General features: G+C 42.1%; 1 protein-coding gene across 1 annotated transcript; it reads right to left on the reverse strand.

Annotated features, from left to right (window-relative positions):
• Positions 1-25,778, reverse strand: LOC109913806 (calcium-activated chloride channel regulator family member 3-like). The gene is made up of 6 exons (XM_048601548.1): positions 25,545-25,778; positions 24,989-25,132; positions 14,875-15,025; positions 13,925-14,031; positions 7,464-7,629; positions 1-217 (listed from the first exon to the last, which is right to left on the reverse strand). The coding sequence occupies exons 1-5, from the start codon at positions 25,776-25,778 to the stop codon at positions 7,597-7,599; spliced, it is 669 nt and encodes a 222-aa protein (XP_048457505.1). The 3' UTR covers positions 1-217; positions 7,464-7,596.
• Positions 25,779-27,912: the final 2,134 nt, after the last annotated feature.

The raw sequence follows: 27,912 nt of genomic DNA on the forward strand, positions 1-27,912 counted from the left end.
CCATACTCCCAGAAACATCAAGGACTAAGCAGAGCACACGGTCTTTAGCCTGTAGCAGTGTGAAGGTTGGTGTCACTGACCCACTGTAAGATGAGCGATTGTTTCTGAAATCCTGCGACTTGCTGATTACATCCCAAGTGCTCCTAGAGTTGCACATTTTGTTTTGCATGTTCGGTGCTTCAGAATTGTGAGTCCTGTCGTCACAGAATTTAGTCACCTGGACGTTTTTAAAAAGAAAATAAAATGATGCAACAGGTTATCAGGCTGTAGATAGATTGGGATGGCGATGGGTTATTTTTACCTTTCATAGCCAGGAAGGATACTGTCAGAGCTGTCACCCGCCCATTGTGAAGCTCAGCGGATCGATATTGCATTGATTCTCGAGGATACATCACAGATCCAGAGAAAGAAGGAATCCACAATGTAAGTTTACAACTGCTCTCGCTGATTAAAACTTATCCCGAATTTGTTGATAACATTTTGATATGCATTTTAACCAAGAAAAGGACAAAATTGTCAAATGCTTCAATATTGTATGTTGCGTACTGCCTTTCCCCAGACAATGGCATCTGATAAGCGACAGACACCAAACTGTACATTATCATCAATCTCAAGGGGCCGGCTCTGTGTCGCCTGCAGGAGGAAGCTGGAGATGTGGAAAATGCAGGTGACAGCTGTCACTCCATTGAAGAGGAAACACTTCCAATCTGCAGCTAAGAAGGGGAAAGTGATGCTCAGGAATTGAGGGAGATGGCAAGGTGGCTCAGTGGTTAGCACTGCTGCCTCATTCACCAGGGACCCCAGGTTCTATTTCAGCCACAGGTGACATGTTCTCCCCGTGTCTATGTGTGTTTCTCCTGGGTGCTCCGGTTTCCTCCCACAGTCCAAAGATGTACAGGCTGGATGGATTGGTCATGGCAAATGGGGTTCCAGTGATCGGGTGGAATGCTGTGCAGGGTTGGTGCAAACTTGATGGGCTGCATGGTGTCTTTTCACACTGAAGGGATTCTATGAAATTGCATGTCTCCATCAAAGTGCTGCCCATACAAAGATTTCAGCTGGCTGGACTGCAGGTTTATAATGCAGAGTGACACCAATAACATAGGTTCGATTCCTTCACTAGCTGAGGTTTCCATGAAGGACTGTCCTTGACAACCTTGTTCCCTCAACTGAGCTGTGGATACTCTCTCGTTAAACCATCACACTTTGCCTCAGTCTAATGGGAGAGCAGTCGTTAGGCCTGGTGGGACTATTTATTTTTATCCACATATGAGGGTATAGGTACCTCTGGCAGCATTTCAGTGCCCATGAGAAGGTGATGGTAATTCACCTTCTTAAACTGCAGCAGTGCATGTGTTGTGTACCCTTTGTAACATGTGGCAATTTCAGCTTTAATGAAAACTTAATGATAATTTTGAAAATTGAGATTAGTGTTGGACTTTGAGGAGAACGTGGAGGTGGATGTGCTCCCATTGTTCTGAAGATGCCTCATTATTAATAGTTTCTTTGAGGATTTGAATTTAAACAATTGCAGACAGTCATTTGTTTTACAAGATACCTGGACCTTTTTCTTAAAAGGTCACTAAATGACACATTGGAACTTCTTTTGAAGACACTTGGCTTAATTTACTGGACATCACATGCCTTGATTTATGGCTGTTGATTTTTTTTTATTCCTTGATTTATGAGATGAAGGTATCGCTGGCTAGGCAGCATTTTATTACGTACAGTTCAGAGTCAACCACATTGCTGTGGGGCACATGTAGGCCAGACCAGGTAAGAATGGCAATTTTCTTCCCTAAAGGACATTAGTGAACCAGATGGGTTTTTACCCCTGACAATCGGCGGATTCATGGTCATCATTAGAGGCTTAATTCCAGATTTTTTTAAAAATTGAACTCAAACTCCACCAGCTGCCATGGTGGGATTCAAACCCAGGTCCCCAGAATGGTATCAGGGTCTCTGGGTTAACAGTCTAGTGATAGTACCACTAGGCTATCACCTCTCATGATATTGTCTGGACTTCAGTTGCTGAGATTGTTAGACACTCACTTCATCCTCTGCCTTTCAAAGAAAGCTCTCTTGAAGGACCAGAGTAGTAACCAAACACTGTTTCAGCTGTTTTCCTGGAATGCCTTTCGAACAATACTTCTTGGTGATTACAGAATAAACTACATCTGCAAGGACCCCAGTGACGAGTGGCTGTCTTTGATGTACATATGCCAGGATACAGTTTGAAAGCCTTATCCTTATTCTTTTTATCCTCATTCTTTATCTCTGCAGAGAATTTTATTTATTTTTTATTTGACGTATGTATGGTTGTTTAGAAGATTTATAATTGAAAATTTCCAGTTGCGTGTTTGCATCTTGCTTGAATAAGTTTCTTGTTTTATAATAAATCAATTATTTTGTTCTTTATTACAGACTAAAGATTCATTTGATAGATCTTTTGTATTCTGAATTTAAGATTGATAAAGTATCATTGCCTATATTGGTAACTGGTAAAGTATATATATTTATATTGTGAACAGTGGAGTGATGGCACTAGGCAGAGGCAGTGCACTCCCTAATCTTAGTCACAATATCATTCATCTGCTTTTTCCTTTGTTTATGTGTAAGGTCCTGTTGAACAAGTCTTAGTGACAGATGCAATGCATCCTGTGACTGGTATGCAATCAAACCGCTGTGTGTCAATAGTGGGGCAAGTGAATGTTTAAAGGTGGCCAATGGAACTGACCAAGTGGACTTCTTTGTGCTTGATGGTGTTGAGCTACTTTGTTGCTACAGTCACACAGGAAGCAGCCCATCATGGATTTGACATGTGCCTTGTCAGAGATAGAGAGGGTTTGGGGAGTCAAAATTTGAGACTACCCAACAAGAGCAAAATACCGCAGATGCTGGAAATCTGAAATAAAATCTGAAAATCATGGAAATCTGGAGCAAGAAATGAAGTTTGAATGAAATGAAACTTGACATACTCTTGAGAAATAAGGCAGGGCCGTTGACTGAGGTGTTAGTTGGGGAATATTTTGGGGCCATGATCACAATTCTATTAGTTTTAAAACTGTGTTGGAAAAGGATAGACTGGATCTAAAAGTTAAATCTCTAAATTGGAGAAAAGCCAATTTTGACAGTATTTGGCAAGAACTTTCAAAAGTTGATTAAGAGCGGATGTTCGTAGGTAAAGGGATGGCTGGAAAGTGGGAAGCCTTCAAAAATGAGATAATGAGAGTCCAGAGACAATATGTTCCTGTTAGTGTGAAGGGCAAGACTGGTAGGTGCAGGGAAGGCTGGATGAGAGAAATTATGGCTTTGGTCAAGAATAAGGAAGAAGCATATGTCAGGGATAGACAGCAGGGATCGAGTGAATCTCTTGAAGAGTATAAAGACAGAAGGAGTATAATTAAGAGGGAAATCAGGAGGGCAAAAAGGCGACATGACATAGCTTTTGCAAATAGGTTTAAGGAGAATCCAAAGGGATTCGACAAATATATTAAAGGACAAGAGAGTAACTAAGGAGAGAACATGGCCCTTAAAAATCAGCAAGGCCTGTTTTGTGTAGAACTACAGGAGATGGGGGAGATACTAAACAAGTACTTTGCATCAATGTTTACTGTGAAGAAGGGTATGGAAGACAGAGAATGTGGGGAAACAAACAGCAACATCTTGAAAAACATCCGTATCACAGAAAGGTGATGCTGGATGTCTTAAAATGCATAAAGGTGTATAAATCCCTGAGACCTGATCAGGTATACCCTCGAACTCTGTGGGAAGTGGGGGAAGTGATTGCTGGGTCCCTTGCTGAAATATTTGTAACAACGATAGCCACAGGTGAGGTGCTGGAAGACTGGAGGGTGGCTAATGTGGTGCCAGTATTTAAGAAAGGTGGTAAGGAAAATGCAGGGAATTATATACCGGTGAGCCTGATATCAGTGGTGGGCAAGTTTTTGGGGTGAATCCTGGGGGACAGAATTGACATGTATTTGGAAAGACAAGGACTGATCAGGGATAGTCAACATGGCTTTGTGTGTGGGAAATCGAGTCTCTTTAACTTGTTTGATTTTTTGAAGAAGTAACAAAGACCAATGATGAGGGCAGAGCAGTGGACATGATCCAAATGGACTTCAGTAAGGCGTTCGACAAGGTTTCTCATGGTAGACTGATTAACGAGGTTAGATCACATGGAATAGAGGGAGAACTCGCCATTTGATACAGAACTGGCTCAAAGGTAGAAGACAGAGGATGGTCGTGGAGGGTTGCTTTCTGACTGCAGGCCTGCGACCAGTGGTGTATCACAAGGATCAGTGTTGGGTCCCACTGCTTTTTATCACTTTTATAAATGATGATGTGAACGTAGGTGGTATGGTTAGGAAGTTTGCAGATGACACCAAAGTTGGAGGTGCAGTGGACAGTGAAGAAGGTTATCTCAGAGTATAATGGGACCTTGGTCAGATGGGCCAATGGGCCGAGGAGTGGAAGGTGGAAACAAAAACAAAGTTGTTGGAAAAGCTCAGCAGGTCTGGTAGCATCCGTGAAGAAAAAATATCAGAGTTAACGTTTCAGGTCCGGTGACCCTTCCTCAGAACGTTCAATCAGATTGAAACTTACAACATTTTCTCCACACCACAAGCACCTTTCATCCATCACTTCCTTGCTAAGAAAGAACTATTTTCCTAAGGGAAATTGATTCTTCCTTTCCACTCTTAGCCATTTATAATTATATTCACCTTGATTGAATGCCCAGACAGCTCCTTCTTTCCAAAAAAAGAACCCCATTTTCCAGTCTAGACAACATCCCAATAAATCTCCTTTGTACCCTCTTGAGTGTATACCATCCTGACTGTCATACAGTTACCAGAACTGTTTTGTTACATCTCACTGGGGTAACACACTGGAAACCAAGCCCCACTATTATTGGAGTCCTCACAAGAGTAAAAGTTTAAAAATTTTCACACACACACACACACACACACACACACACACAGTGCGACACAGAGAATTGAGAGTTACGAGTGGAGGGAAAGACGGAGAAGGTCCAGAGGGTTTGCTCAGATGAGCCTTTTGCTGATCAGAATGCTGCTTCTTTGTCTTCCTTCCCAAGGTTGTTCTGAGGAAGGGTCACCAGGCCCAAATCGTTAACTCTGTTTTTTCCTTCACAGATGCTGCCAGACCTGCTGAGCTATTCCAGCAACGTTGTTTTTGTTCCTGATTTACAGCATCCGCAGTTCTTTCGGTTTTTATTGAGTGGTAGGTGGAGTTCAATTTAGATAAATGTGGGGTGCCGCATTTTGGAAAGGCAAATCAGGGCAGCATTTATACACTTAATGAGAAGTTCCTGGGAAGTGTTGCTGAACAAAGAAACCTTGAAGTGCAGGTTCGTAGTTTGTTGAAAATGGAGTCCCAGCTAGACAGGATAGTGAAGAAAGCATTTGGTATGCTTGCCTTTATTGGACAATGCACTGAGTGTAGGAGTTGGGAGGTCATATTGCAGCTGTACAGGACATAGGTCAGGCTACTATTAGAATACTGCATGCAATTCTGGTCTCCCTCCTAAAGGAAGGATGTTGTGAAACTTGAAAGGGTTCAGAAAAGATTTACAAGGATGTTGCCAGGGTTGGAGAGTTTGAGCTAGAGGGAGAGGTTGAACTGGCTGCAGCAATTTTCCCTGGAGCTTCGGAGGCTGAGGGGTGACCTTATAGAGGTTTATAAAATCATGAGGGGCATGGATCGGGTGAATACCCAATGATTTTTCCCTGGGGTGGGGAATTCCAAAACTAGAGGGCATAGGTTTAAGGTGAGAAGGGAAAGGTTTGAAAAGGACGTAAGGGATAATTGTTTCACGCAGAGAGAGGTGCGTGTATGGAATGATCTGCCAGACAAAGTGGTGGAGGCTGGTACAATTACCACATTTAAAGGAATTGTACGCATCTGGAAGGGTTTAGAGAAATATGGGCCAAATGCTGGCAAATGGGATTAGATTAATTTAGTACATCTGGTTGGCATGGACGAGTTGGGCAGAGGGTCTGTTTCCATGCTGTCCAGCTCTATGAAATTTTAACAGAATTATTCTGAGACTACCTGGCCTCTAACCAGCTCATCCAGAATGTATGTAGCTCATTCAGTTCTATGGAAGAATCACAACAAAAACAAAGTTGCTGGAAAAGCTCAGCAGGTCTGGCAGCATCTGTGAAGGAGAAAACAGAGTTAACGTTTCGGGTCCGGTGACCCTTCCTCAGAACTGATGGTGGCTGGGAAAACGTCAGTTTATATGCAGAAAGTAGGGAGATGGGTGGGATAGGGAGTAAACGATAGGATACAGCCCAAAGAGAGAGAAAGACAGTTGGACAAAGGAGTTGCTAACGATTAGGCTGGGAGGGTGAGTAGTTGTTAATGGGGACTGTTACTGACTAACAACAGGGGGTGTGTAGTGGCAGGCTATGTGCTAACAAGGCCTCGTGTGTGGGGTGGGGGGCTGGGACATGGGAGAGTTTAGACCCTAAAATTATTGAACTCAATATTGAGTCCGGAGGGCTGTAGGGTCCCCAAGCGGAAAATGAGATGTTGTTCCTCCAGCTTGCGCTGGGCTTCACTGGAACACTGTAGCAAGCCGGAGACAGAGATGTTGGCCAGGGAGAAAGGTAGTGCATTGAAGTAGCAGGCAACAGGTAGTTCAGGGTCTTTTTTGTGAGCAGAACGTAGATGTTCTGCGAAGCGGTCGCCAAGTCTACGCTTCGTTTCCTCAATGTAGAGGAGAGCAAATTGTGAGTAGCGAATGCAGTAGACTTGATTGTGGGAAGTGCAGGTCAAGCTTTGCTTCACCTGGAAGGTTTCTTTTGGCCCTTGGATATTGGGGAGGGAGGAGATAAATGGGCAGGTGTTGCACCTTCGCCGGTTACAGGGGAAGGTACCGTAGGGCTGTGGGGAGGTGTTGGAGGTGAAGGAAGTGTGGACCAGGGTGTCCCTGAGAAAGGCGAAGAGTCATATTGGACTCAAAGCGTTGACTCTGTTTCTCTCCACGGATGCTACCAGACCACTGAGTCTCTCCAAATTGTGTTCATATTTACGTGGCTAGACAAGTTCAGTTTAGGGTCAACGGTAACCATGAGGAATTCAGCAATGGTATTGCACAGGGAGATGATTAGATTCTCTTTCGTTGGAAATGATCATTGCCAGGCATTTGAATTGCAAAAATATGATTTGGTACAATTCAGGCTAACTGTGGATGTTATCCAGGGTTAACTGTCTGCATTACTGAATGCTTAGTTAGCTGAGGAAAAATGAATGGAGTGGAACACAGTACAATCATCCTTACTTCTATCATCCTAGTTACAGGAAGGTCATTGATGGGCAGCCGAAGGTAGTTGACCCTACGATACTATTCTGAGGAGATCTTGCAGGGATGTTCTGGGAAATAAGAGTGTTAGCGATATTGGAGAGATGCACATCCCAGAGACTTTACTTACATTTGACAGTGCTTGTATGAACATTATTGGAGAGGATGCAGTCTGGCTTTTCTCTGGATAAAATGTACAATTCCCTTTCGGCAGTCCTGACTTGGGATCAGTGTCACACGGTGAACAGGAGCTGCCTGTGCAATCAGCAGTCTGTCCTGTAATCTGTTTTGAACATCTGAAAGGAAAAAAAAATCAAAGAGAATTCCTTGATTTTACGTAACATTTCTACAATGAAAAATCACTAAGGTTGAAACTTACAACATTTTCTCCACGCCAAAGCACTTTTCATCCATCATTTCCTTGCTAAGAAAGGATTATCACGAACCACTTTCCTAAGGGATTCTTTCTTTCCACTCTTCACTCTTTATAATTATATCCACCTCAACTGAATGTCCCGACAGCTTCCTCTTTCCAAAGAAAAGAACACCATTCTGCAGTCTCGACAACATCCCAATAAATTTCCTTTGTACCCTCTTGAGTATATACCATCCTAACTGTCATACAATTACCAGAACTGTTTTACATCTCACTGGGGTAACACACTGGAAACCAAGCCCCACTATTATTGGAGTCATCACAAGAGCAAAAGTTTAACAATTTTAAAGAGGAGCCAAAATTCCCAAAGTGCCTGTGTTTTAGATCCCGGTTGACAGAACGCATGGACCAGGTATTTGAACTTAACAAGAATTACTGCTTATGGCAAATAAATAGATTCTAACTACAGATGAACAATTATGATCAGTTGACACATAACTCTACTCATTAAAACTCTAACCTATGAATACGACCCTCATCACACACATACAGTGAGACACAGAGAGTAGAGAGTTACAAGTTGAGGGAAAGACTGAGAAGGTCCAGAAGGTTTGCTCAGATGATCCTTTTGCTGATCAGAATACTGCTTCTTTGTCTTCCCTACCAAGGTACTTTTACTTGTTATTAGGAGGTAGAGGGTAACTAGTTCACATTTACAAAGGTCTCTTACTTATTAATTCAAGTCATAGCTAACAGCAATTAATGAGGAGATACAAATTGGCTATCTTCAGGGTTTAAGATGCTTTTTCCTGCAGAGAAGAAATACAGCTTCAACCATCCCAAAGTGTGATTGTTTCTGACTTGAACATTCTCATTCCTAAGATCATCAAATCCTGACAGTGTGGAAACAGGCCCTTCGGCCCAAAAGTCCACACCGAACCTCAAAGCATCCCACCCAGACCCATCCCCCTGTAACCCACTTAATCTACTCATTCCTGAGCACTATGGCGGGCAACTTGGCAGCCAATCCACCTAGCCTGCACATCTTTGGACTGTGGGAGGAAACTGGAGCAAACCCACGCAGACACAGGGAGAACGTGTAAACTCCACACAGACAGTCACCTGAAGGTGGAATCGAACCTGGGTCCCTGGTGCTGTGAGGCAGCAGTGCTAACCATTGAGCCACTGTGCCGCCCTGAATGTTTGGCTAACTGAGAGCTCGCCACATCGCTGTGCACAGGCAGAAGGCCTTTGCCAGCAACAAATGGTCACTCATCCACGCAACAATTAGCTACTTGTTCCAAGCTGCAGCTCCATTGTACACAGCCCCTTGGCTCCAAATCGTCTGTAACTGGACTTTCTCCACCACTTGCGCAGATTGCTGTGTAATTATCATTATAATTAGTGCCAGGTAATTTGCTATAAGAATATACAGCAACAATAACCTTGGTTTTTAAGCCAGTCAATTTTCCATTCCTGACCACAATCAGAAATACAGAAAAATAAGAAGATATGCTCTTTACAATGTGCAGTACATGAGCTGTTCCCTAATCAGTATTTTATATGGCTCCAGCATAACCTCCCTGACTTCATACTTGATGCCTGAGTTAATAGAGGAATGTATCTGTTTATCTTACTTACCACCTTATCCAACTGTCCTTTTTTTTATCTTCAGGGAGCATGCACTCTAATGCTACTCTTTCCTCCTACACTAGTAATTTACCGTTTATTATATATTCCTTTTCCTTGTTTTCACTTTCCTCACTCCTGTAAATGCATTCCCTCTCTGTTTTCTGGATCAAACGCCATTTGACACTTTTCTACCCACCTGACTAATCCATTTATATTTCCTGCTGTTTACAGTTTGCTCATTCAACATTGAATATGGGGCCAATTTTTGATACCAAGTAGAAACATCTTAATAACCAGTACATTTAAGTCTGAATCTTTTATACATGTCATGAAAGGTAAGGGACTTAGTAAAACCCACTGACATCAGGCTTCCAGTCACAAAGATAACACAGTGTGGAGCTGGATGAACACAGCAGGCCAGGCAGCATCAGAGGAGCAGGAAAGCTGACGTTTCGGATCTGGACCCTTCTTCAGAAATGGGGGAGGGGAAAGCAGCTCTGAAATAAATGGAGAGAGGGGGAGGCGATGATAGAAGATGGATAGAGGAGAAGATAGGTGGAGAGAAGACAGACAAGTCAAGGAGGCGGGGATGAAGCCAGTACAGGTGAGTGTATGTAAGGAGTTGGGATGGGGGTTGGTCAGTGTGGAGGGAGGGGAGGGTAGGTAGGAGGAAAGACGGACAGGTTAGGGAGGCGGGGACAAGAGCGGGTGCTGGTCTTGGGATGAGGTCGGGGGTGGGGAAATTTTGAAACTTGTAAAGTCTGACCTCAACCCAAGACCAGACCCCTCCTCGTCCCCACCTCGTTGACCTATCCGTCTTTTCTGCCACCTAACCGACCCTCCCTCCTCACTGACCAACCCGCATCCCAACTCCCGACCTACACACACCTTTACTGGCTTCATCGCCGCCTCTTGACCTGTCCGTCTTCTCTCCACCTTTCTGCTCCACCATCCATTTTCTATCATCGCCTCCCCCTCTCTATTTATTTCAGAGCCCCCTTCCCCTCCCTCATTTCTGAAGAAGGGTCCAGACTCGAAACGTCAGCTTTGCTGCTCCTCTGATGCTGCCTGGCCTGCTGTGTTCATCCAGCTCTACACCTTGTTATCTCAGACTCCAGCATCAGCAGTTCCTACTATCTCCAGTCACAAAGATATGCTTGGATCATTGCTCTTCATTTTCTCCCATAGACCTAAGTTTTCATCCAACTTTTTACTTGTTCAGAGGACCCAAATAAACTTTTACTTTTCTGAAAAGTCATGTGAAATTTTGCCAAAAGCCTTGCAAAAACCCATGGAGACCACAGCGAATACATTGACCAAATAAACCCTTCATATTACGTGTTCGACAATTCAACCTAGTTAGTCAGATTCAGCCATCCCTGAACAAATCCATCCTGATGATCCTTGATTAAGTTGTGCCTTTTTAAATGATAATTTATGCTGTTTCTTGGAATCTTTTTCAATAATTTTCCCTCCAACATGTTTATTTGGATAAGCTAAGGCTGAAATTCCTTTAAACGGGATTGCTGCTCCACATATTTGTCTAAGTACCATATGTACATGTTATTAATGTCAGGTTTATAACATCATTGTTGGAGGACTGTATCTGGTTTATAAGATCATTATAGTTTAGGACTGTAGCTTTAAAGGCAAGGTAAATCAAAGAGATCATGTAACATGTACTGAAGTAATCCTGGGCGAATTATTGAGAAGAATGTCCAAGGTATTTAGTCTTGGACCAATGACTGTCACCTTGGAAACTACAATATATAGATCCTGACTCCCAAAGTAAATGTCAGGTTATAATAAAGTGTTCTGTAAATTGTACATTTACTTCTAAGGTGAAAAGTCAGTCGGGATCAAAGAAAATGAATTTTCATTTCTACGCACTTGCAAAACTAACATATTTCCTGTTGCCATGGGGGAGAAAGTATGTAAAGCTATTTAAAGATCAGGTTGCAGGCTTCCTTATGAATTCAAGAATGTCACAAATACACAAGGAAGTTGCAGTTTTGTCATATGTGGTATGCAGCTAATGGAAAGGAAGAAAGAAAGGGATAGAAACAGCCAGGCCTGCACCAGATGTGATAAAATGTTGACTCTATAATTCACTGCACAGCACATGAGTTGAAGATTATAGTCAGAATGAAGATCAAGCTTTTGAGGACTTGAAACGAGGCTGGAAGATTTACCTAACTTGGAACTGATGGAAGATGTTTACTGGGTTGCTTTCAAAATGAGAAATAGTTTTAGGATTAGAAGTTGGCTGGGAAAATAAAATTGGAAAGCCGTGCAGTAGAAATTGGGAGCAAATGTAAGCTGTTTGCAATAAGAACTGAAACTCTGTGTAGAGTAAGATGTGTGGTAACTAAAAAAGAGCCATTATTCTAGAATTCCCTGAGGAAGTAATAAGCAGGTTAGACGAAGGAGAGCCAATGAATGTTATCTCCCTGGATTTCAAGAAGACCTTTGACAAGGTGCCGCATAGGAGGCTGCTGAGTAAGATAAGGGCCCACGGTGTTAGAGGCAAGGTGCTAGCATAGATAGAAGATTGGCTGTCTGGCAGAAAGCAGAGAGTGGGGATAAAGGGGTCTTTCTCAGGATGGCAGTTGGTGACAAATGGTGTTCCACAAGGGTCATTGTTGAGACCACAACTTTTCACTTTGTACGTTAATGATCTAGATGAAGGAACTGAGGGCAGTCTGGCGAAGTTTGCAGTGATAAAAAGGTAAGTAAAGGGCCAGGTAGTATTGAGGATGTGGGGAGGCTGCAGAAGGATTTGGACAGGTTAGGAGAGTGGGCAAAGAAGTGGCAGATGGAATACAATGTGGGAAAGTGTGAGGTCATGCACTTTGGTAAGAAGAATAGAAGCATGGACTATTTTCTAAATGGGGAGAAATTTCAGAAGTCTGAAGTACAAAGAGACTTGGGAGTTCTAGTCCAGGAGTCTCTCAAGGTAAACTTGCAGGTTGAGTCAGTAGTTAGGAAGGCAAATGCAACTTTGACATTTATTTTGAGAGGACTTGAATATAAAAGCAGGGATGTACTTCTGAGGCTCTATAAGACTCTAGTCAGGCCACATTTGGAGTATTGTGTGCAGTTTTTGGCCCCATATTTCAGGAAAGATGTACTGGCCCTGGACCGGGTTCAGAGGACGTTCACGAGAAAGGAGTGGAAAGCTTAACATATGAGGAATGTTTGAGGACTCTGGGACTATACTTGATGGACTTGAGAAGGAAGAGGGGGAATCTAATTGAAATTTACAGAATACTGAATGGCCTGGACAGATTGGATGTTGGGAAAATGCTTCCATTGGTAGGAGAGTCTAGGACCCAAGGGCACAGCCTTAGAGTAAAGGGAAGACCTTTTAGAACAGAGATAAGAGTAACTTCTTGATCCAGAGAGTGGTAAATCTATGGAATTCACTGCCATAGAAGGCTGTGGAGGCCAAGTCACTGAGTTTATTTAAGACAGAAATAGATCGGTTCTTGATTGTCAAGGGGATTAAAGATTCTGGGGAGAAAGTGGGAGAATGAGGTTGAAAAACTTATTTGAAAAACATGATTGAATGGTGGAGCAGACTCGATGGGCTGAATGACCTAATTTCTGCTCCAATATCTTATGGTCTTATGGTCTTACAAATCAACTTGAAAGGAAAAAGATAATATTTAGTCATTAGTTTCTTTTTAATCATTTAATGCAATCTGAGGATTGTGAATAATAGAGTTACGAACAAGAAATTTGAAATTCTCTTTAAATGCATCGGGTCACTACAGATATTGAAATATTTTTTCACAACACCCTGACTAAAATAAAAGAAAATGGCTCCTGTCTTAGATGGTCAGTTGAGTTACCCAGAAAAAGGATCTCTGGAAAATAGCGTGAGGAACCATATATATGTATTGATAGTCCACACTGCACAATTAAAAACTGGAAAGGACTTGGTAGAAAAGATTAGTTACATCCATTGGTTGGGGATTCTAGAACTGGGGTAATAGTCTGAGCATTAGAGCCAGACCATTTAAGAAAGATGTTAAGAAACATTTCTACCTCCGTTTTTTCCTTCAGAGATGCTGCCAGACCTTCTGAGCTTTTCCAGCAACTTTGTTTTTGTTCCTGATTTACAGCATCCGCAGTTCTTCCTGTTTTTTTTTTGCAGTGGATGCTGGATCAGTTGATAATTTTACATCTGAGATTGTTAATTTTTTGTTTAGCAAAGGTATTAAGGGATAGAGGCCAAATGCAAGTATTTGGAGTTAGGCCACCGATCAGCCATGATTTCATTGAATGTTGGAACAGGCAGGAAGGACTGAATGGCCTACACCTGTTCTTATGTTTCTACGTTCCAATGCTAGGTAGTAAGGCAGAATTTCATCATCTTTGATGACAGATACACAAGTCCGATCTTCCTCATGATTTACTGCAACATTTACTGCTTGCACAATTTGCTGTATGAACTGTGTCAACACATCTGCTGGAGCAGATTGAAGAACAGATAGTTATCCTATGGGCATCGTATGTTATCCAGAAAACCCGAGAGACATTTTTCAGTCAGCAGAATAGTACAATCAGTGTTGTCTTACCCCGTTTTTTTCAATGGTTCTATTAAAAAAATAGAAGGGCACCAGTTCGTTATATTCATCAAAAACTCCCCACTGAAGATGAGCCCATTCATGAACAAATACTCTATCTGTAGAAACAGGAGCATTATTGATTGAAATAATGAAACCAATTCATACACTTTCTGCAAAAAAAAAAGAAATTGTGCTTTGAAAGTTTCAACATTGGCATTATGCACTCATGGATACAAAATACACCCCATGGCGTGAAGTTCTTTTGTGACTTCACAAGAGAAATCAGTGTTTTGCTCCCCCATGTTGGTGGCACAACATTTCTGAGTTTCGGATAGAATTGGTATCTCAGAAGGTTTAGGTGTAAAGTTGTGTTCCATTGAAATAAAGGGAGAGGAGCTAATTAGAAAGGGTATTGCTCTGTTTGTAGCATTGTTTTTAATTTTTCCACCAAGATCCAACAAGCACACATTGTTTTAACCAGCACCTCATGAGCCATTACTTTCAATAAACTGGAAAAATTATATACCTCAAATACTGGAAGTTTACTGTATTATCACAATCTCAGCGATGTGCAAGTAGTCAGTTGAGGGTGTGAGTGAGAAAAGCTGTCTTCTGGTAAATTTTATTTAAGGCAAAGTTGCATTATCACTTCATTGATTTATGCTGTAAATAAAGTATAACAGTGATGTGTAAATCCCCTGCATTACTGAACGTGTATTTTTATATTGCTGATGTGATCTTCTTGATCAACTGGAATATTTGATCAACTGACATATCCCTGGTACAATAGGTGCTGGATAATAATTTTGCCTTCATCATACCTCATTGTCATAACAATTGTTGTGTTAATTTTCAAGGCCTTCATGAGTATCAGCTAGGAACATGTTTACCAGCTAGCAGTCTTAAGTCAGTGCGTAAAGCGTATGCTTCTACATTCTAAATTACTTCAGATGATTTACCTTTCAGTCCATAAACTGAAACCAGACTGCTGTTCAGTATAAAGTTCGGTGTGAAGTGAACGTACCGTCCCTTCTCACCACATCCGCCATACTGTAGGGTGTATGGGTCATCTCCGTATTTACGGTTTGGTTCAGCAATGATCACATCAGCCTAGGAAAAGGCAACGGATGTAAGAATCTGTTGATATCTGATATCTGCTGTCATAACTTTGGCTCGTATTGTGCAAGTCTGAACTGAAATGTAACGTCTAAAAGTATCATTGACAATTCTATCACAGCATTCACCTAATACTAATCTTTTCACTGACATTCAGTTTGGGTTTTGCCAGGTGTACTCAGCCTCTAACTTCATTCCGGCCTTGGTCCAAACATGGACAAAAGAGATGAACTCCGGAGAGGAGGTGAAGGCATCTGCTGTTGACATAGAACTAAGTTCTGACCAATAGTTTCTTTAAAATTCCCTCGTGGAATATGGGTGTTGCTGGCTGGCCAGTATTTATTGCCTGCCCTGAACTGCCCTTGAACTGAGTGACTTGCTGGGCCATTTTAGAAGGAAAGTGAGAATCAACCAGATTGCTGTGGGGGGGATGTCATATATAGGTCAGACCAGGTAAGAATGGCAGGTTTCCTTGCCTGAAGGACATGAGTGAATGAGATGGGGTTTTCCCAAATTGATTTCATGGTCATCAGTAGATTCTCAATTCCAGATTCTTTTTTAATCAAATTCAAATTCCACCATCTGTTAAGGCAGGATTCGAACCCGGTCCCTAGAACATTGGCTGAGTTTCTGGATTAATAGTCTCACGATAATACCACTAGGCTATTCCCTCCCCATCAAATGGCACCAAAGTGCCTTAGGAAAACTGAGGTCAATGGGAATCATGGTCAAAGACTCCACTGTTTGGAGTCATGCTTGGCACAAAGGTAGATGGCTGTGGTTGTTGGTAGTCAATCATCTCAGGTCCAAGACATCACTTCAGGGATTCCTAAGGGCAGTGATCTGAGCCCAACCATCTTCAGGCTTAATAAATGATCTTCTCTCGTCCATCAGGGGGGTTGTTCACCGATGATTGCACAATGTTGAGCACTATTTGCAGCTCCTCAGATACTGATTTGGTCTATGTTCAAATGCCATGAGATCTGGGCAACATTCAGGTTTGGACTAATAAGCAATAAGTAACATTTATGACACATGATTGCCAGTCAATGACCACACCCAACAAGAGAGAATCCAGGCATTGCCCATTGACATTCAATGTCATTATATTGCTGAATCCCCAACATCAACATCCTGGGAAGGGTGAACTGGACTAGCCATAAATAGGAGGTTCAAAAGTAGACTTGAGGCTGGGGATTATGCAAGGAGTAAGTCACCTCCTAACTAGTGATGGAATACTCCCCACTTGCCTGGATGAATGCAGCTCCACCAACACTCAAGTAGCTTGACACCATCCAGGACAAAGTACCCCTTCCACCACCTTCAACATTTACTGTCTTCATCAATGATGCACAACTGCAACAGCATGCACCATCTACAAGAGACCCTGTAGTAACTTACCAAGGCTCCTGCAACAGCAGCATTAACACCTGCAAACTCTACAACTTACAAGGACAGGATTAACACCACCAATGAGTTTCCCCCAAGCCACATACCATCCTGACTTATAGAATATATATATATATAGAATCCCTACAGTGTGGAAACAGACCCTTCAGCCCAACAAGTCCACACCGACCCTCAGAGCATCCCACCCAGACCCCTCCTCCCTATAAACCCCTGTAATCTACACATCCCTGAACACCATGAGCAATTTAGCATGGCCAATCCACCCAGCCTGCACATCTTTGGACTGTAGGAGGAAACCAGAGCACCCGGAGGAAACCCACGCAGACACGGCGAGAACGTGAAAACACCGCACAGACAGTCACCCGAGGGTGGAATCGAGCCCAGGTCCCTGGCTCTGTGAGGCAGCAATGCTAACCCCTGAGCCACCGTGCCACCCCAAGATACTTGAACATGAAGAACAGTGATCAAGGAAATGACAGTAATGAAAGAGCTACTTTAGTTCTGTTTTCACAGAAAAACACACGTAATTTCCCAAAGAGGCTAGACAGGCAGGACTTGGAACCAGATCTCTGTTCCTTCATTGTCACTGTGTCAAAACCCTAGAATTATCTTCTTAACAGCACTGTGAGTGCAACAGTTCAAGAAGACAGCTCACCACTGCCACGTCTGGGGCAATTAGGGGTGGTCGATAAATGCTGGCTTATTTAGCAATGCCCACATCCTGCAAAGGAAATGTCATAAAATCTGAACTATTATGGTTATGTTAGTTATAGAGTTAGTATGTAGTCAGCAGCTCTATCGTGTTATTATAGCTGCTGGGCACGACTCATTGTCTGAGAGATTTTATAAGAGAGCCTGATAACTTGGCACGGCCTAGGAACAGCCTGTCTCTTTTTAAGACCCCACCCTCTGCCCCAATATTCCCATGCAACAGGTATATTCCTGTTTTGGTCCTGTAAATGACTACACCTGTGTTTTCACACCCTAAAAGTTTAGAAAAGATGTGCAGTTAATGCACACTTTGAAAACGAAACAGAATCATAAAAAGATTACAGCACAAAAGAAAGCCATTCAGCCTGTCATATCTCTGCTAGGTCCTTGAGCAGGCAACTCACCTTGTGGGTCTACCATATCAAATAGACTGTAGTGGTTCAAGAAGGCAGAATTAATCCAATTCTCTTCAGAAGTAATTATTGAACTTGCTTATTTCAACCATTCAGGCATCATAACAACCAAAGAAAATTACCCTTTCTCCTCGAGATCACAGTGTGTAAGCTAAACTCCATGACCTCTACCTTTTAGTCATAAAATACCGTACCATAATTAGTAGTTAGACTAAGTTTTTCAGTCAACAATTGCTTGCTTCATTCACTGTGAAATCACCACTTGGCCACGAGGGTTCAAGCAGATAATACGGAGTTTAAGACATTCAAGGGGCAGCACGGTGGCTCAGTGGTTAGCACAGTTGCCTCACAGCGCCAGGGACCTAAGTTTGATTCCACCCTCGGGTGACTGTCTGTCTGGAGTTTACACATTCCCCCCGTGTCTGCGTGGGTTTCCTCCCACAGTCCAAAGAAGTGCAGGCTAGGTGGATTGGCCGTGCTAAGTTGCCCATAGCGTCCAGGGATGTTTAAGTTAGACGGGGAAAATGTAGGGGTGGGGGTGGGGGTAGACGTATGGGTCTGGGTCGGATCCTCTTCAGAGGGGCAGTGTGGACTTGTTGGGCCAAAGGGCCTGTTTCCAAAAAGTTAATACATGTCTGTGCACTACACATAAGGTAACTCACTTTTCAGAGCAACTTACATTATTATATATTTTGTCAGGTTTATTCACACCATGTGGGCATTGCTAGTTGGGCTAGCACTTCCTGCCTGCTTTTGATCTGAGCTGGTAATTGGCGCCTGTTAAGAGGCCAGTTAAGAGTTTACCCATTAAGATGGCAGTTAAGAGTTTCCCACATTACTGAGGGTCTGAAATCACATGTAGACCAGATCAGGTAAGGGTGATATCAGTGAACCAGATGGGTTTTGAACAATATTTGATATTCCAGAATTTTAAAAAAAAACTGAAGTCAAACTTCACCATTTACTACGATGGGATTTGAAACTGTCAAGCCAGGCCATTAGCCTTGGGTTGTGGATTACTAGGTCACTGCCTTCCCATGTACTTTGAAATCACAAGTTTAGTCGAGGGGAATACATCCAGATGCTGCTCAGGAATGTTATTAATTCAAACGTGATATAGAGCCAAATGAGATATTATGTCAGTTCACTAGATAGGGAGGTTTAAGGAAAAAAATTTCAGAGTTTGCGGGTCTTGGCAGCTGAAGACTTAGCTGCAAATGACGGAGCAATTAAAATTGCATGTATTCAAGAAGCCAGACTTAGTCAAACCTTGAAATTCTGACAGGTTATGGGGCTGGAGTTGAGGAGGGCTGGAGGTCATGGAGTGATTTAAAAATAAGGACAAGAACTGGATGTTTGAAATGCATTGCCTGTGGTTTTTCTTATGTACTGGGACAAAAATCCATTTAATAAGTTTCCCATATCATGTATGGCATCTATGAGGAGTGAAGTCGTGATGTGCACTCCCAATTGGCAAGTCCCTGTATTGGTAGTTTAATTTCGTAAACTGATCTCTTTAGTTATTACATTAAATATTTTAGGGGAAAAGGGTTGTGGGATGTTAAGGGCACAAATACTATTTAATAATTGGTGCAGAGATTAAAGACTGTTATAAGTAGAAAAGTTCAGCTAGGAGTGGTGGAATATCATAAAATAATTTGTATTCATATGTTGCAATGTACAGTTCATGACCCCAGAAGTTTAAACGATTCTTACCCTTGACAAAATTAGCTAAATTTCTGAGGAAGGGTCACTGGACCCGAAACGTTAACTCTGTTTTCTCCTTCACAGATGCTGCCAGACCTGCTGAGCTTTTCCAGCAACTTTGTTTTTGCAGCTAAAGATTGGTCTGTCCTCCTTTAACTACTGACGAATTTACGGTTATTTTCTAAAGATAGGTACATAGGCTGTTCATTCTTTATTGGACAGTACATTTTTTTTAAAAATAGGATCATGTTCTTTCTGGTTGTTGACCATCTAATCTGACTCAGTGAAAATAGGAACATAGAATGTAGTTCACAGAAAGAGACAATTTCATTCCATTTGTCTTTTTTTTTTATTCATTCATGCACAGGATGTGGGCATCGCTGGCTAGGACAGCATTTATTGCCAAGAAGTCAGTTAAGATGCAACCACATTGCTGTGGATCTGGACTCATGTATAGTACAGACCAGGTAAGGCCAGGTAAGACCAGGCAAGTGAATGCATTGGGTTTTCTCAATAATCGGGGTCAACATTAGACATCTGATTCCAGGATTTTTAAAAATTGAATTCAAATTCCACCATCAGCTGTATTGGGCTTTGAACAATATAAGTCTCTAGAACATTTCCTGGGTCTCCAGATTAAGAGTCCAGCAATAATATTGTTAAGCCATTAACCACCCCTATACCTGCACTCATGCTCCATGTGAGCCTCCTTCGTCTAACCCTGCCAGCATAACCTTCTCTTCCTTTTTTGCCTATTTGTTTATCTAGCTTCCCCTTAAATGGATGGCAATATTCACCTCATCTAGCCCAGTGATAGTGAGTTTCACATGTAAGGTGCAAGTAACACACTTGAACTGATAGATTTAATTTTAAGATTGATAAACATTGGAAGCTTATTATCATTGGGGTTAAATTTGCTATATGGGACTCTCCATGTGCTTTTGGTTTTTTCCTCAGGTACCGTATAGTATCTACTACTCAAGCTATTACCCTCACAGTTATACATTCTCCCCAATATTTTGGGTAAGATGATTCTCCTGGAATCTTGACTGTGTTTATTACTAACTGTATTTTATTTGTAACACTTGGTTTTGGATTCTGCTCCACAAGTCAAAACAGTTATACAGCCATTGAGTCATAGAGATATACAGCATGGAAACAGACCCTTCAGTCCAACTCATCCATGCAGATCTGATATACTATATAAATCTAGTCCCATTTGCCAGAAGTTGGCCCATGTCCCTCTAAACCCTTTCTATTCATGTACCCACCCAGATGACTTTTAAATGTAATCATAACTGCCTCCACCACTTCCTTTGGCAGCTCATTCCATACACACACTATCATCTGCCTGAAAAGGTTGCACCTTAGGTCCATTTCATATCTTTCGCCTCTCCCCTTAAACCTATGCCCTCTAGATTTGGACTCCCCGACCCTGGGGAAAAGAGCTTGGCTATACACCTTATCCATGCTCCTAATGATTTTATAAACCTCTATAACGTCACCCCTCAGGATGACCTCCATGGAAAATAGCCCTAGCCTATTCACCCTCTCCTTATAGCTCAAACCCTCCAACTCTGGCAACATCTTCGTAAGTCTTTTCTCAACCCTTTCTAGTATCACAACATCCTTCTGTTAGCAGGCAGACCAGAACTGCACACAGTATTCCAAAAATGGCCTAATCAATGTCCTGCACAGCCGCAATAAGACCTCTGAACTCCTCTACTCAATGCACTGACCAATAAAAGCAAGCATACCAAATGCCTTCGTTGCCACCCTGTCTACCAGCAACTCCACTTTCAAGAACTATGAACCTGCACTCCAAGTTCTCTTTGTTCAGCAATACTTCCCAGGACCTTAACGTTAAGTATATAAGTCCTCTCCTGATTTGCCTTTCCATAATGCAGCACTTCACATTTACCTAAATAAGACTCCATCTGCCACTCCTCAGCCCAATGGCCTATCTGATCAAGATCCCATTGTACTCTGAGGTAACCTTCTTTGCTGTCCACTGCACCTCCAATTTTAGTGTCATCTGCAAACTTACTGACCGTACTTTCTATGTTCACATCCAAATCATTTTTTATAAATGACACAAAGCAGTGGATCCAGCACCAATCCTTGTGGCACACTGCTGGCCAGATGCCTCCAGTCTGAAAAGCAACCCTCCACCACCACTCTCTGTCTTCTGCCTTCGAGTCAGTTCTGTATCCAAATGGCTAGTTCTCCCTCTATTCCCTGTGAGCTAACTTTGCTAACTAGTCTACCATGAGGAACCTTGTTGTTTGGTTTAATTGTATGGTGTGCCAGTTGTGAAAGGGGAAGGAAATTTACTCAGTTCCAATGCTACACCATAAACTAATGGTGCTAAAAACAGAAGAATTAGTCATTTGTCCTCGCAGATCCAAAATAGATGATTTCATTTCCCATGTGGCTGAGGAACTAATAATGTGTTACAAAATTGGAAAATGCTGATTTTCCTTATTGACTACAAACAAATGTAACCTTTCTTTTAAAAGTTATTGTCTCATGGGATGTAATTGTCACCATCCTCATAAGAATAAAAGGACATAAGACATAGGAGCAGGATTAGGTCATTCACCCCTACCCCCCAACCCCCAAACGTGCCCCGTTATTCAACAACTGCATGGCTATTCTGACCCAGACCTCAACACATCTTTAATGCCAGCTCCTCATAGCCCGCAACTCCCTATAATACCTCCTCTTTAAACAATTTCAATGATCTAGCCTCCTCAACTCTTTGGGGTTCCAGACATTCACTACCCTCTGAGAGAAGAAATTCTTTCACACTCAGTTTTAAACAAATGTTCATTTAACCTGGAACTAATTTGAGCTTCCCCACTAATGGAAGCAACATCTAAACGTATCAAGGCCCCTCAGAATCTTGCGTGTTTCAATAAGAATACTCCCATCATTCTTCAGAACTCTAACCTGTTTAACCATTCTTGATTCCAGGACCATGCCTAGTGAGTCTGTTTTGAACTGCCTAGAATGCTTGTACATCCATGTCAGGCAATGACCATCTTCAACAAGAGAGAATCTAAACATTGCCCCTTGATATTACTGTCACTGAATTACCCACTATCACCATCCTGAGGTGACCGTTAACTAGAAACTGAACTGGACTAGCTATATAAATACTGTAGCTACAACAGCAAGTCAGTGGCTCAGAATCCTGCAGTGAATCAGTCACCTCCTGGCTCCCCAAAGACTGTCCACCATCTGTGCACCCATTTGCCTGGATGGGTGCAGCTCCAACAATACTCAAAACACCATCCAGGACAAAGCAGCCTGCTTGATTGGCACCACGTCCACAAGCATCCACTCCCTTCACCATCGACACTCAAGTCACAGCGGTGCGTGCCATCTAAAAGATGCATTACAAAAATTCACCAAAGATCCTTAGACAGCTCCTCCAACCCTCAACCACTACTATCCTGAAGGACAAGGACTGCAGATACATGGGAGCAACAACACCTAGAAATTCCCCTCCAAGTCACTCACCATCCTAACATGGAAATATATTGCCATTACTTCACTTTCACTGCACCAAATCTCAAAATTCCCTCACTGATGGCATTGTGGTTCTACCCACATGGACTACAGCAGTTCAAGGAGGCAACTCACCACTAACTTCTCATGAGCAACTAGGGAAGGGCAGTTAAGAGACAATCACATTGCTGTGGGTCTGGATTCACTTGTTGGCCAGGCAAGGTAAGGATGACAGCTTCCATCCCAGGAGAATGGGGTTGAGCCATGATTGAATTATAAAGTGACTCGATGGGCTGAGTGGCCAAATTATGCTCCAATGTCTTAAGGTCTAAAGGGCATGGGTGAACCAGATGTGTCAAGCCCACAGCAATCAGCAACAGTTTCATAGTCATCATCAAATCCTTAATTCTTCACTTTTTAATCGAATTCAAACTCCATCATCTGTCCTGGTGGGATTGGAACCCATGTTCCAGACCATTACTGCATCTCTGGATTAATACTATATCAGTAAAACCACTAGGCTACCACCTACACGTTACTAATGCTGTATGCTGTATGCTGTAAGATTAAAAATCCATAAACTTTTCATCATTATTAATTATTCTGCTTCCATTTCGTGATGTATTCTTCTGCATATATTTTCTATCCTTTCCTGTCACCCTTTGATTATCATTCGCCTCTTCACAACCCTTAATCTTTGCCTAGTTTTGATTTTAAAACTTCCCTTCAAATGTATATTCCCTGCAATAATTAGTTCAAAGCTCTGTCTTCCCCCTCATTGTACTAATCATCCATTTGAGGTGCTGAGATACTAATCTCAGCATTGTTACTAATCCCAAGTGGGCAGCAGTGGTTCAAGAAGGCAGCTCACCATCACCTTCTCAAGGACAGTTAAGGACTGCCACTAAATGCTGGACCAGCCAGCAACACCCACATCCCACGAGTGAATGAAAAATACAATAATTGCTTGACAATTTCTTTGTCCGTCTTTATTTTGGAATAGGCTAGATATTCTTAATGGCTTTGCATACGGAGTTTATGGAGTTGATTTCGACATGTATCTAAGAGGGGAAAGATTGAAAAGGGACCTAAGGGGCAACATTTTCATGCACAGGATGGTGCATGTATGGAATGAGTTGCCAGAGAAAGTGGTGGATGCTGGTACAATTACAACATTTAAAAGGCATCAGATGGGTATATGAACTGGAAGGGTTTAGAGGGATATGGGCCAAATGCTGGCAAATGGGACTAGATTAATTTAGGATATCTGGTCAGCATGGACGAGTTAGACCGAAGGGTCTGTTTCCGTGCTGTACACCTCTATGACTCTATCTGAACATGGAACTTGAGCTGATAATTAAATGACTGCATTGAGGGAACAGTATGGTGTTAGATGTGGTAATATATAAACATTGCACGTTCTAAACCATCTACATTATGCCAATATATCCACCATAGCTGCGAACAGTGCACTCAGACTGTATCACCTCTTGCTCTCGCCATCCATGTGGCCCTCCAATAACACCATCTCCACACCAGCCTCCTGCCGTTATTCCTAGACACTAAAACTACTTTGCAGGCTTCCTAAATCTCAAAAGGCTCATCTGTTCTCCAGAATCACACAACCCTCTCACTTGCACTAGTTAATCACTCTGGTTTAGGACTTCAAATTGGCTCAAGAGAATCCCAGAGGGAGGAAAGAGAAAAAACAGTAATACATATAAATAATCATCCATTTTGAGGTGTACAAGACGAGTCTGACCACTACGTTAAATCTAACACTCTGGTAAAGTTATCATATTCTGAACAGCAAATGTATTCTTTTCAGACTAGAACAGACAGGATTGTGAAACTCAATCCCCAACATACCAGTGTAAATTCTCGAATGCTGCGTAATAGAAAGGAAAATTATTCTGTTCAGTTACTGAATCCTGCTTATTGCAAAGCACAAGCCTGCTTTAGTTCACATAGAAGGTATTCCCTGTGAGCTGTTAAGTCACAGATAACCTCCAGGGTTTAGCAAACACACTCAAGGAAATCTTTCTTGAGCCTCAGATTGTCTGAAAATTGCCTTGGAGTTGCTGCTGCTACACCAGTGGTGCAAAATAAAACCCACTCAGTTGTGGATGGGTTTTGTGAAGCCCCAGCAGCTGAGCAGGAGAAGATTCCAGGTAATTGTTACTCTTCACAACTGGGTCCTTACCTTCTCGTAGGATTGAGTCGTCGGTCTCTGAACCGGGTGGGAACCAACTGGCCACGTTAGAGGCAGCAGGATTTTCACATCTGCGAAATAAACTTGCTGTTTGGTAGCTCGGTGAAGGTAGGAGGAGGCTGCAGTCACTATTTCCTGTAAAGCAAAAACCCAGGTTTAAAATCAAAACAGCTTGCTTCATTCATCAAATGGTGAGAGAGAAAAGAATATCATTTTATAAACCCAAAGAACAGTGGATGGTAGAAATCAGAAACAAAATCAGAAATTGCTAGAAAAACTCAGCCAGTCTAGCAGCATCTGTAGAGTGAAAGTAGAGTTAATGTTTGTGTCCAGTGACCCTTCTTCAGAACAGAGAAGCAGAACTTCTTCAATGTAGGTATACCTGGAAGAGATGTGGAAATACGTTAAGCACTAAACAAAAAAGATATATTTCTTTAGTCCCTCTCCTATCAGCAAATTCTGAATTCTAAATATTAAATTTAACATAAAAGGACATAAAACAAAACAAAATAATTAATTCACTACAGACAGCACCTCAATAACTCACCCGAATATTTTCAATTAGCTGTTCATTATGTTGGGTTTGAGGGTTAATGGCAATAACTATGTCTCTATATCCATTATTCTCCAGCTTTATCCCAGAACACTTTAGAACAGAACCACACAGAAGATAGCTAAGCACCAAGATGAAGGTTTTTTGGAACCTCATCACTGCTGTGCTCAGATTATATCCAGACTGTAGCTTGTCAAATTCATATAATTGTCTCTGCTGCCCTAACATGTAACTTAAGGCTTTTCTGCAGTAACACATGGAATGTGGTGTCCACTGGCATCCAATAGATTTTGATTGCTGCAAGAATGCCAGCAACTATTTAAAAAAGAAACAGAGCAAATAGTTTGAACAGGACAGCTATAGCTGGGTGAATCACATCATACTTGTGAATTTTTCACTGCCTGTTGTCATTAGCATCAAAACAGATTTAAGAAGGAATTGGCAGCTTTTCCAGTGCTGAAGGCAAAATAACAAGTTTTGCACAGAGTTCAGCAAAAATTGTGAATAAAACAAGTGAAACAACTCTGTGATGAGTGATTGGGAAGTTCTGCTTCAAGCTGTTTCTCACCTGAGATTGTGAACACCCATTTGGAACCCTCTACTAATGTCATTTTGAAACACTATGAGCTGAAACTTGCAATATTTTGACTGTGCCAATTTTGTCAAGTTCCAGAGAGGGTTTCTCTCTACCAGAACTAGTGTTCTTCCTTCACTATTATCCCAAAATCACCTCATTAGCTACCTACCCTGTCCTTGTGATGCCACTCTTTACTTTCCTAATTTCCTTTTTAATCCTCACCTCTCTGCACTTTTTAATCCTCACCTCTCTGCACTTTTTATACTCCTCTAGGGACTCTGCCGTATTGACACATTAGAATCTGCTCAAAACCTCTATTTTTTCCTTAATCTAAATATTTTGTCCCTTGACAATCAGGGTTCTCCAGCCTGGATCCCACCTTTAGCTTTTATGGGAGCCTATCCGCCCTTGACTCTTGCTATTTCCTCTTGAATTCCTCCTACTACCCTGACACTGTTTTACCTGCAAGTCACTGTTTCCAGTCAATATGAACCAAATCACATAGATTCATAGAGTCAAAACATGGAAAAAGACCCTTCAGTCCAACCAGTCCATGCCGAACACAATCCCAAACTAAACCAGTCCCACCTGCCTGCTCCTGGCTCATATCCCTCCAAATCTTTCCTATTCATATATACATCCAAATGTTTTTTAAAGGTTATAACTGTACCCGCATCCACCACCTCCTCAGGAAGTTCATACCACACACAAACCACCCTCTGTGTCAAAAATAGTTGCCTGATATGTCTTTTGTAAATCTCTCTCCCAGCACCTTAAAAATGTGCCCCCTAGTCTTGAAATTCCCCAACTTAGGGAAAAGACAACTGCCATCAACTCTGTCTATACCCCTTATTATTTTATAATGTTCTATCAGATCGCCTTTCAGCTTCCTATGATCCACTGAAAAGAGTCCCAGCCTACCCAGCCTTTTTTTACAACTGAAACCTTCCATACCCAGCAACATCTTCTGAACCCGCTCCAGCTTGATAATATCCTTCCTATAACTGGGTGACCAGACTGGACACAGTATTCCAGAAGAGGCTTCACCAATGTCCTCTACAACATCTACATAACATCCCAACTCCGATACTCAAAGGACTGAGCAATGAAGTCAAGCATGCCATTTAACCATCTATTCGTGATGCAAACTTCAAAGAATTATGTACCTGCATCCCTAGGCCCTTCTGCTCTACAACACTACCCAAGGCCCTTCCATTAATTGTATAAGCCCTACCCTTGTTTGTTGTACCAAAATGCAATACCTCGCATTTATCCAGATTGAAATCTATCCACCATTTTTCAGCTCATTGACCCATTTGCCTTACCCTTCACTCTAACAGGGACAACATACCTCTGAACTCTCGTCATCACACACTTGAATGCCTCCCACTTGTCAGACATCCTTTTACCTGTGAACAGTCTACTCCAATCAACTTTTGAAAGTTCTTGCCTCATTCCATTAAAATTTGCCTTACTCCAATTAAAAGCTTTAACTTTTATGGAAGGTTTATCCTTTTCCATAACCATTTTGAAGCTAATAGAATTATGACCACCGGACCCAAAGTGTTCCCCCACTTTTACTTCTGTCACCTGCCCTGCCTTATTGCCCCAAAGAAGTTATACTTTTTTGCTCCTTCTCTAGTAGGAGCATCCACTTTTTTAAAAAATTCATTAATGGGATGAGGGCTAGGCAGCATTTATTGCCCATCTCTAATTGTCCAGAGTCAACCACATTGCTGTAGCTGTGGAGTCACATGCAGGATAGAAGTTTCCCTCCCTAAAGGG

This window comes from Rhincodon typus, chromosome 10 (genome assembly GCF_021869965.1).
Source record: "Rhincodon typus isolate 14 chromosome 10, sRhiTyp1.1, whole genome shotgun sequence".
In the NCBI taxonomy this organism is placed as follows: Eukaryota; Metazoa; Chordata; class Chondrichthyes; order Orectolobiformes; family Rhincodontidae; genus Rhincodon; species Rhincodon typus.

Bases quoted from the DNA above. Each gene is read 5' to 3' on its own strand.
- LOC109913806 (XM_048601548.1), bottom strand. From the start codon at position 25,778: ATGTTAGGGCAGCAGAGACAATTATATGAATTTGACAAGCTACAGTCT. The intron at 25,133-25,544 runs GTGAGTTATTGA...TTTGCTTTACAG, and splicing joins AGCTAATTGAAAATATTCGG to GAAATAGTGACTGCAGCCTC. The intron at 14,032-14,874 runs GTAAATCATCTG...CTGTTTCTACAG, and splicing joins TTCAGTTTATGGACTGAAAG to ATAGAGTATTTGTTCATGAA.